The following is an 11,216-nucleotide window of genomic DNA, read 5'->3' as shown; positions in this document are numbered from 1 at the left end:
AGTATTGAATATTTAACTGGTTAGTGGTTAAATCATTGAAATAACTCGTTTTAATATGTTTTGTTTGATACAAAGCCTTTGGGGGTTAATGACCGTGTCCTAGATATCCTCGGCTCATTCATTAGAAATGGCCATGACTTAAGCATGGGGTGTAGGCATACACCTGACAGTTGCGTATGTAAAACGGTATCTCACTCATGAGGAAACTTCTTGTGGGCCTATACTAGTGGTGTGTCTATTAATCTTGTCCCGGCTCTTCTAACCGGGCCCTGAACGGACGGCAAACATATAGGTCTGTATACAAGATTATTCTACATAATTGTCCCAAGTTATAAAAGAATATTTGTGCCTTGTGCATTTAAATCAATTTTCTTAAATGTTTTCAAAAGAGTCAGTTAATTGTATTTGCCAGTGTAAACTGACGTATTTTTCAAAAAGATTAAATGCAGGTACTACACGAAATGGGCTGGAAGCTCCTGAGTATTAGTTAAAGAGTCTTGCAAACTCTCAATACTTAAAGTCTGTTAAACAATATTTACTTTTGTTTTAGATCCGCTGTGGATCCACTTACAACCGTTGTGTAATATTTTATTATACTTTCAATTCGGTTTGTATTATATTATTTTTAGACTTCCGCCGTGCATTAAACTGTGATTAATTGTCTATGATGATATCAACTACGTCACGATACTCCCCACCCACCGGTAATACGTGGAAATATCGGGGTGTGACATATTAAAAAATAAAAAATTGAAAAAGAATTCTAAAAACAAGTATGTATGTACGTGTATACCTGTGCCCGGCCAACGGTGGAAAGTCTTTATCTATAATCGGAAGTGTATTTTTTTTCTTCTTTGCTTTTCTTTGAACGACTACGTTGCACATTTGGCTTTTGAGTGTAGTCATTCCCCTGTGATTCGGGTTGTTTATCTTTACGTCTCGCAATGTCTTCATTCTTTTGTTGTTTTGCTTTCGTAGTTGGGCGGCGCCAGGTATCTTGTTGTACCTCAGGCGGTTGATGGTCAGTCATACTTGGATTCAACACCGCTTTCATCTTCGACAACATACTTTTTACCACTAGAGGTGGCTGCGCCTGTAGTTGTTGTGTGAGTCTATCCATTTCCGCCTGAATATTACAATCGTCTTGATTAAGTTTTTCTGTCGAAAAATCAAGTTTTGTCCAGAATTTGTCTATCACGGCAAGTGGAATTTTGCAACCTGTTTTTCAATAATCATTGTTAAAACAATAAGTCTAATGATGATTATATTCTATGGATCGAAGCATATGTTTTAGTTGTTTTGTTACCTGTACTTTCCCACCACTCCATCTGACAAGCACATGGCAACCCACAACCTGTAGAAAGCTGGTGGCCACAAGTCCCCCCTCCTACCCTCAATGCATGTAGTTTTTTCCTCTCAACAACCAACAACTCCAAGGCTTTTTGGGAAACATTACCGCGCAGGTTGTCAAAAAACGGAAATCTGTGGTCCCCCATTTGCACGGACCCGCTCTCCTGAAAACTAAGTTTTATTTGTATCTTTTGTGACTGTACAACTTTGCCAACAAGCCACACAAGTTTATGGAGCGAGTTGTTTGGCCCTTTAATGTATCTCTTAAACTTAGAATGCTGGCTTTCAACTCTGTTGGTTGTATGTTGACCAAAATTGGGGACTGTGTTAGTCCAAGCTGAAACGAACTTTTCTTTATAATCTTTCAGCCACACATCATACAAATAATCCAGAACATCTGAAAAAAATTAAATACAATGATTTGTAATGTTTGTATGTATATATGTATGGATGAATGTATCTAAACTAATATAATATGTACCTGATCGTCTGTCGTCAGTCAGTCGCGTGAAAAGTTGCTCAAAGTTATAATTGTATAGCGTCGGAGTGGGAGAACTACACAGTCGAGACCAAGAAAGCTTGAATATTTTCCAGTCTTCATCTGTAAATTCTGCCCGATGGTGTTTTAGAATATTCTGTGAGATATGCCACCTACATAGCAATTTGGAAGCTTTTGGAAATACTTTATCGCAAGCATTCATCAAAGCTTGATCCCTATCTGTCACAATTACACGTGGCTCCATACAATCTACCAACAATTCTTTGAGCTTCTCCAAGACCCATAAGAAGTTATCTTTTTTTTTCTTTAGAGACAAACGCATGAGCCACACAAAAAGACTTGTGTGTCGATGTCACACCCACAACTTGAATAAACGGAAGCTTATACTCATTCGTCTTGTAGGTAGCATCAATCATCAACACATGTGGGAATGCACGCCACATGTTGTACGAGTCCGGAGGAACGAAAAAACATCCTCGACCGCGTTTGTGGATGGATTCACCCTGGTGAAATAAACGTACCTTTCTTCTTGCAACATGCTCTTCAATATCTGCATTGGACTTCAATCGCCGTACATTTTGAGTTTAATCTTTTTAATCATGTTTTGTATGTCTTGTAGATTGCACATGCTATGTGGGTTTTGTTTTCTTATGGTTAAATGTATATTTGTAGGCTCCATATTTTGCAGATAAAGTTTCTCCACCAGTGATTCTTCGTCCGGGGTCAGGCTTCTAGCAAATGCGTGGCCCTCGAGAAATTCAGCAGGCTCATGGTTGTGAATGTTTTTCTTCTCCACAAGACTCCAATTACCACTGCTTGAGTCTAGTTTCCCTATCAGACTAAAAGGACAGCCAACCTTTTTGCAACCGGAATGCCGAACTGTTGCCTTACTTTTGGGTTCGCCGTCATGATCGCATTGCAACCATATCTTCACTGTCCTTACTGACGAACCTTCGCCTTTTGTTATCGTTCGTTGGGTCACAATGACGTAACCTTTCGCAACTCCTCTTTTGTATACCCAATTCTTCAATTCTTCAAGTGACCCATATACCTCAAAAAAAAGAGGTTCATTAGAAATCCACATAAATGAAATTAATATATTACTTTGTCGAAAAAACAATAAAAAAATTCAGGTTGAACATCGGGTTCGGGTTAATATGTATGACACACTTTTGGGTTTGTATGAAATTTCGTGTCATACATTTTCTACTTTTAATCAGTATACATGCCTCGTTCATGTTCGTTCGGTTCATTTACAAGCCTAAGTAATCTATTTTTAACAAAATATCACCAGAACATATATAATATTTCACCAAAATGATAACGAAATCGGGTTAATATGCATGACACAATTTTCGGGTCGGGTTCGTGTTAAGGTCGGGTCGGGTCAAACATTTTCTAGATTTCTCCTACTTAATAAAAATTATATATAACGAATAACATGTATACAAAATCATTTTCTTCACTCTAAAATTATATCAACATTATATAACCCGTAATTGACTACCTAATAAAAATTATATATAACGAATAACACGTATACAAAATCATTTATTTCACTCTAAAATTATATCAACATTATATAACATGAATAACACGTAATTGACGGTTATGTCATACCTTTTTTGTTTTTTTCTCGTCATTAGCACCTTCCTCGTTAGCACGTTCGTCGTCGTCAACACCTTCCTCGTTAGCAGGTTCGTCTTCATCAAACCCCTCCTCAAAGTGCATTACACCTTCCTCGATTTCGTTATCATTTTCCTCAAAGTCCTTAGCACAATCCTCGACTTCGTTATCATTTTCCTCAAAGTCGTTAGCACCTTCTTCGACTTCGTTATCATTTTCCTCAAACTCCTTAGCACCTTCCTCATACTCTAACTTGTGTTGGTTTTCCGTATAGGAATGGTAAGTGTTGTATTCGTGTCGCGGATAACTTTGGGCAATGTAAGATGGTTCCCCCTCATCTACAAACACCGGGTTCAAGTCAGGTAACACGGGACGCACACCCCTGTCATCACAACGAGGCACGGACACAACCTCCTCCTCACGTCGATTAATGCCGGATAACCAAACGCTTTGGGAGACGTACGACTGGTTCGAATCTTCACCAAAAAAATTACCAATGTCCCAAAACGACATCTTTATGCTTCACGGTCTGAAGGAATGTTTTTATTTAAGAATTTTCATCATTTCATCGGTATTTTGTGATTTTGAAAAATTTTGAATCAAATAAATACCGTATACTTGGGTAAAAAAACATTTTTGGTCGATAAGGGTCGTATAGGTTGATAAGGGTAATATGGGTCACCTTCACGCTTTTTCAGACTGAACTCCCCTTCATGTCAGTAATTATACCTTAAATTCATCAAAAGTCGTGCCGATAAGCCTCTCATTGCTCAATGAGAGGCGTATAGGGTTTAATGCTCAAACTACCACAACCTTATACGCCTCTCATAGGGCAATGAGAGGCTTATCAAAACCCTTTTTCTGACACATTAATTGCTTTCACACTCTATACTCCCCTTATTGCCCTATACACCACCTCTGGGGGGGGGGGGATGTGCACTTTAAAAGTAGGGATGTATCAATACCCTCACCCTATTCAAATGACCTATGATATTCACACAATGGTAAAGCAAAGTGAACTTTAGGCCTGTAAAGAAATCTAAAATACAGTGTGATAAATACGAATCTACTTTTGAATATTGGTGGAGTCAATAGTTTATATAATATACCAAAGTTACAAGACTAATACAAGGGATATGACAATTTACACAGACTGCACATATTAATTTATGTTGCTATTTTGTATCTATTACATAGAAATGGGGCTTGCTTGTATTCATTTGCTTAACTTTAATCATACAAACGAACGAATATGAATACATTTAAACAAACGGATTACCTTGTTCATATCCATTTGTTAAGAAAATGAATATGTTTGTGTGCGTTCGTTAATATTTTAAACGAATATAAATGAACAAACGTTGGTTCAAAAACTTGATTGCAGTTTATGGGCCAATTAGTGTTCTTAATAGCTAATAAATAATTTGAAGGAATATGTAAACGAACACAAACAAACATAAATGATCAACACATGTAAACATACACACATAGTCACATAAACAAATAGACCTAAATTAACATACACATGACATGGCATATTAACTAACATTGCAAACCACTCCCTCCTTGTGTTAAAGTGCAATAAATGAGTTATGTGTTAACATATTAGCCCAATGTTAAGAGATTGAATTAATTATTATTTTCTTTTTTAGAAAAAAAAAACTCAATGTCAAAGTGCATTAAATGAGTTATGTGTTAACATGTTAAACCATTTCCTTAGGGGGACTGGGGGTGTTGGCTTTTTCTTGATGATGGGGCATATTTCACGCGTGGAGTTTGAAGTTTTCCACCGCCACCAACAAATGTTAACGAGTGATGGAAGGATCCCGTGAAAAACTTCACACGTGATGGAGGAAAGGATACGAGTGGGTGTGAGGGTTTATTGTTGGTGTTGGTGCATGCATCTGTCGACTTCGTCTTGTATCGAGTCTTGTATAGAACTAGTTAGATCAGGGCACGAAAACAAGAAAGTGTCAGTTAGAGGTAATTCCGCTTGAAATGAAACCAGGTCATTTCAAGCGAAATCAAAATGATTCTAATTCCGCTTGAGTTAACTAACTGATTTTGCTTGAATCATTCATGTTAATTCCGCTTGAAATGAACATGATCATTTTCAAGAGGAATCACAACGCCTATATATAGGCCATTCCAAGCGAAATCAGATAGAAGTTTCCGGTCTGAGCAACGAAGTGCTGCCGAAGTGTCGTCTCGCTGTAAAACGTCATTATATCAATAATATCGACAGTTAAAGTGTATATCTAGCTGAATTGACCTCGATACGTCTGTTTCCGCCTTTCGTATTGAGAAAAACTCTTTTGATCGACTCGTTCGGGTCTGAAAACGATCCTACAAGTGGTATCAGAGCTCAGGAAGAAGAGTTCTTACCAATTCAGCTGCAAATTCTGATATCTACACCTTCTTTTTCAAAATTTATAACTTTTCACGGTCAAAATGTTCTGATTTTTACACATCATACTCGGAATAGTGTTTTAACTAATCCTTGTGAAAGTTGGACTTTAATTCGATCTAAAACAAGTAAAATTTGTAATTCCGCTTGAAAAACCAGCGCGAGATGATGACATCAGCAGCTCTTCAAACGGAATTAGTCTGTTGATTCCGCTTGAAAACCATATTCCGCTTGAAAGTTCTGTTGATTCCGCTTGAATCTAGTATTTCGCTTGAGATTTTGGTTTGATTTCGCTTGAAATCATTATTTCGCTTGAAAAGTCTTGTTGATTCCGCTTGAACAGTATTCCGCTTGAAAACTGTTGTTGATTTCGCTTGAATCAGAGATTCCGCTTCAAAGAGTAATCTCGCTTGAACTTGTTATCTCGCTTGAACAAGTAATTTCGCTTGAAAGACAGTTTTGAGAATTTCTTGAAATCCGAAACATGGACGAGGAATTTTATAACGCATTTGCTACCCCGGTTACCCCGATCACTCTTGCACAGAACACAATGTTGGAAAATGAAACGGAGACTATGCAAAAACCGCCTAAGCTCATGAACATCGAGGAGTATAAGGGTTGGGAAGGATGTTTTGAGAGCTAGGTACAAGCTAACTATTTAGATGCTTGGGAATGCGTTGAAACAAAATACGTTAGACCGACAAATGACGATGAAGAGGAGATTGCTATCAAGGATATGAGTGCGGATGGTAAAAAGAAATATAAGAATGAAAAAATGATGCTAAGTCTGCTACAACAAGCTGTGAAAGAAGACATTTTGGTCTTGCTGCAACACAATGGTAGTGCTTATTCAATCTGGAAAGCTTTAAGATCAAAGTTTGTTGGTAGTCAAGAAATGATAAAGAACAAAAAATCACTTTTGGAAAAAGAGTTTGATCTATTTCGAGGTTTGAAAAATGAGAGCACAAAGCAGATTATTGAAAGGTACTGCAATTTGTTGGTAAACATGAGGAGAGTGAGCATCAACAAAGACAATGAAGAGTTAATTGAAAAACTGGCTGATGCGTTGGCACACGAAACTTGGGGCACATACTTGATGATGCTAAGGAACAAGAAAGGTTTTAGCAATCTGACACTTAGCAAATTCATTGAGAAGATTGAAGCTCAGGAAATGGAACAGATAAAGATTTCAAGAATGAAAGTGTTTCATGGTGAACAAGACATCAGTTTGTACTACAAAGCAGGATTGAATGAAAAGACAAACTTGTCACCGAAAGTTGAAACTGCATTTAATGCAAAGGGTTCATCTAGTGGTTCATCTAAAGGATCAAGCAGCAAAACGAGTTTTTCTTCATTTCCATCATTTGATCCGAATTTGGCAACAACAAAGAATGGCAGAAAATTACAGTGCAACATTGTTTTGAATCTTGAGAATGATCAAGATTACACAGAAGAAATTGCTAAAAGCCACAAGTCTTTGTTGGGAACTGTTTTAGAATCATATGGTAGTTTTGTTGCAGGTCGGATCGGGAATCCAATGCTGACTAAGGAGGATTACGATCAGATCGATGCTGAGGAGATGGAGCTAATGGATATAAAATGGTGTTTGGCTAGTGTGTTGAGGAGAGCTGAGAAATTCAAGCAGATCACAGGGAGAGATGATCTCCGTGAGGCTAATGTTTCTACTTTAGGTTTTGACAAATCTAAAGTCACTTGTTTTCGTTGCAGGGAAAAAAGGCACTTCAAGAGGGAGTGCACCAATCGCGAGGCAAGTGGAGCTCAAAATTCGTTTAACAACAATGATTACTACCGGAAGGCCATCTACCATCAAGTTGCTCAACAACCAACTCAGCAGCAGGCACAAACTGCACATGGAAGGAATATGATTAAGAATCTTCAAAGAGAGCTTGTATGGTGAATCAAGATGAAAAGAAGTCATCAACATGATTCAATTGGGACAAATATATACCAGCAGATGGTAAAGCATGTGTGATAGACCAAGATGATGAAAAGTTACCTGAAGGTTTTAGCTGGGAAAATTTCAATTGGGATGATTATGATCCTAACAAAGCTCCAGTTCACACAGCTTTTGTTGCTTGAATTAAAGAAGATAGTGATGATGACACTGAATATTATGCAAAAAGAATGAGAGATCATTTGAAAATGCTGGCTGAAAGTGATAGTGAAGATGAAAAAGCTAAACAGAAAAAGAAAAAGATCAAAACACTGGTCAGCAGTGATGATGAAGATGTTCCGGTGGTCAGAAGAAAAGTGAAAGAAGTTCCAAAGTTCAAGATTAGTGAAGAGGTTGATGCCAGAGAGATTCCCGTGAATTGCGAAACCTGTGTGATTATAAAAAAGAAAAATAGTGAGTTGATCAACAACATGAACAGGTTAAAGGAATCTTATGATGTGTTGAACAAAGCAATGAATATGTATAATGATACAAGTGAAGAACAGGCAACAACAATGAAGACACTTCAAGGAGCATTCATGATCAAACAGAAAGTTGTGAACAACTACATTGAGAAGTGTGCTGCTCTAGAACAAAAATTAGAGGCTCAAAGAATTGAAACTGAAAGGGTAAATCGTTTGTTGAAAAGTTACTCATGTACTTCTTATGTCATTGACAGGATTTATCCAACTGTTGAAGGCATGAAGGCATTTGAAGAGGATGAAGTGACAGAAAAACAAACTGAAGAAAAGATTCTAGAGAAAAAGAACGAAAAGAAGAATGACACAAAGAAAAAAACTGACAAGAAGAATTCTGGTAAGAAACAAGGTGTCAGTTATAACAAGTGTCCACCCCCGCTGGAAAATGGATATTTACCCAGAAATCCAAATTCTGAAAGAGTTCAAAAGGCTACAAACTTACAGTGGGAGTTAGAGTCCTCGGCCAATTTGCCAGAAAGTATTGATGTCACGTTTACATCGTCTGACACTGATCAACAATCTCAATTGATGAAGAAAGTGGTGGATCATGTGTTAGATAACGATGAAACTGAGGAATCAAAGTCGGAGTCTATGTCGGAGTCAAAGTCTGAGTCCAGCAATCCGGGTCAAAATGAAAAACAGGGCAAAAGAGTTTATGATAAAGAATTCCTGTTATCAAAATCTAATTTGGATGATGAAACATTTAAAGTGGCATATACTTTGAATGGTTCTGACAAATTATATTCTGATGAGGAATTTCCAATAAGAGGTATCAAAACTGAGATAATAAGACAGGTTTTCAAACTAACATAAATCAATATTTCTGAAATAAAAGATATAAATCTTACTGATAAACCTAAAAAATACACCTCAAGAGTTCAACAAAGATTAAACAAGATAAAGGGTTACAGTTCTGGTTCTGGTTTTCAAAAGAAACCAAACCATAACGGTAATTTCAAAAAGAAAGGACTTGGTTTTACTCCAACAGAAAAACAGAAAAATGAAAAATATGTTCGAGATTTTAAATCAAAGATGACATTTGTTTCAGGTACATCTTCTGAAGAAGAGAAAGAAAAGTTATTCAGAAAGCAGTCAAACAGAGAGTTCCTTGCAAAGAAGCAAAAAGAAATGAAGACTGTTGATCAGAAGAAGAAAACTCGAACCTGTTTCAAGTGTGGAAAAAGTGGTCATATTGCCATGAACTGTTTTCAGACAAATCAATTCAAACAGGGAGTTTCTAAACTAAAAGAGAAAGTGATTGAGTTTGAACCACCAATAGATAGAACCAAATTATTCAAAAATTTGAAATTTGAAATTGGTGAATGTTCAAACAGGTTTTACAAGAAAAGAGCTAAATATGACAACCAGAAATGGGTTGTTACGAAGTCTGGTAATAGTTCTAGCGATGATTCTGATAAGTCAAAATCAGAGGAGCTATCTTCTGGTGATGAATCTGATTCCACAAAATCAGAGGAGCCACAGGTTGAGAAAAATGGTGAAAAATCAGTTCCGACTGTGGATGATGAGAATTTTCCACCACTTCGGGCTGAAAATTTTAAGAAGAAAATTGGTAAAGTTGAAATTTCAAACCAATTTATTCTAACAAAAAGGTTTTTGATGTTGAAAAGGCCTTTAACCCCAAAGTGAAACACATCTTTGGAAAAATGATTGATCGAAAAGTCAAAGGGGTTAAAGAGTTCTATGAGAAGAAAATGGGAGGTAAGAAACTGAGTGTTGATGACTCGGTAACACCCAAGGCTGGTCAGGCTTGGGTGGATATTTTCTTTGATTAAACACCTGACTTGCCGGAGCTCCCAGGTTGGTAAGCGTGGAGCAGGAATCGGCATATTTCTTGAGAAATTCACGAAAAGTGATTTTGTTTTACAAATGGTATAGAGGTTTGATTGTGCATAGTTGAAAGTGGTAAATCAGGGACATTAAATTGTACTTGATTACCTACAAGTGGTTAAAGATGAACAAAGTGAGGAAGTCTACCCTGAACCTACAAATGGTAAAATCAACTAAACTTATTTTCCAGAAAAAACCATTTTGATTAAAACAAACTTAAGTGTTTTGAAATCATAATGGGAAAAATAGTTTTTTGAGAGGGGGAGTTCTGATTGTTTATGCCTAGTGGATGGCGAATTGAGGCGATTCGATATCAGTTGTCACGTTTATTGTACAGTTTGTTTTTAATTTTCTTATAATGTGTTTGCATTTTAGGGGGAGTAAAAATTTCAGAAAATCTAAAAACATTTGAAAATTTGAAAAAATCCAAAAACATGATAAAATCAAAAATGAGTTTTGTTGTATAAAAGAGGAAATGATAGTACATCAGTGGACTATCACAGCACGCTAAAGAATTAGAAAGTTAAAAATGTGATAAACAATCTCACTGCGGATATGCCAGTAGGTTTTTACACATTTAGTAGACCGTGACGAGATATAAACCTAAATTCAAACTTGCTTATATCGTGGGGAAACATTTCTTGAATATATGGGTAACCCCCGAAATCTTGTTTGAAAGGTCCCTCTTTCTGAGATACTAGGTCTTTATACCCAGTGATATCTGGGGTGTTATCCCGGGACTTCTGATTTTGCGGAAGCAATGGCCTAGTCCCCGTATAATACTTTGCAAAATGCTTGAAATATAGCACAGCCTTCAGTACAAAAAATGATGAAACATTGAAAAATGCTAATCATGTGTTGTTGAAGAAAAGATCCTCTAAAGGGGACACACCAAAAGTCGAACCGTCATCTCTCTGCTGAACGAAAGTTCTGACCTGAGCTCTCACGGTTTCGCATCTAACCCCTTACAGATATCATCTAGGTATACTCACCTGTAAGACTGAATATTGGGATCTGGATACAGGAGTATATTCAAGTGGTGGGATACGCGAT

At 37.0% G+C, this 11,216-nt stretch overlaps 1 protein-coding gene across 1 annotated transcript; it reads right to left on the bottom strand.

Moving 5' to 3' along the window:
- Positions 1 to 820: 820 nt before the first annotated feature.
- On the bottom strand, positions 821 to 2,405 carry LOC110918868. Its single transcript, XM_022163148.1, has 4 exons — positions 2,371 to 2,405; positions 1,832 to 2,001; positions 1,307 to 1,747; positions 821 to 1,218 (listed from the first exon to the last, which is right to left on the bottom strand). The coding sequence occupies exons 1-4, from the start codon at positions 2,403 to 2,405 to the stop codon at positions 821 to 823; spliced, it is 1,044 nt and encodes a 347-aa protein (XP_022018840.1).
- Between the last annotated feature and the right edge of the window lie 8,811 nt (positions 2,406 to 11,216).

This window comes from Helianthus annuus, chromosome 16, assembly GCF_002127325.2.
Source record: "Helianthus annuus cultivar XRQ/B chromosome 16, HanXRQr2.0-SUNRISE, whole genome shotgun sequence".
Taxonomy (NCBI): Eukaryota; Viridiplantae; Streptophyta; class Magnoliopsida; order Asterales; family Asteraceae; genus Helianthus; species Helianthus annuus.
The sequence above is the reverse complement of the archived record's forward strand: the minus strand, read 5'-3'. Positions and strand labels throughout refer to the sequence as shown.

Bases quoted from the DNA above. Each gene is read 5' to 3' on its own strand.
- LOC110918868 (XM_022163148.1), bottom strand. From the start codon at position 2,405: ATGCAGATATTGAAGAGCATGTTGCAAGAAGAAAG. The intron at 2,002-2,370 runs GTACGTTTATTT...ATTGCTATGTAG, and splicing joins AGCATGTTGCAAGAAGAAAG to GTGGCATATCTCACAGAATA. The intron at 1,219-1,306 runs GTAACAAAACAA...ATTGAAAAACAG, and splicing joins GGAGTGGTGGGAAAGTACAG to GTTGCAAAATTCCACTTGCC.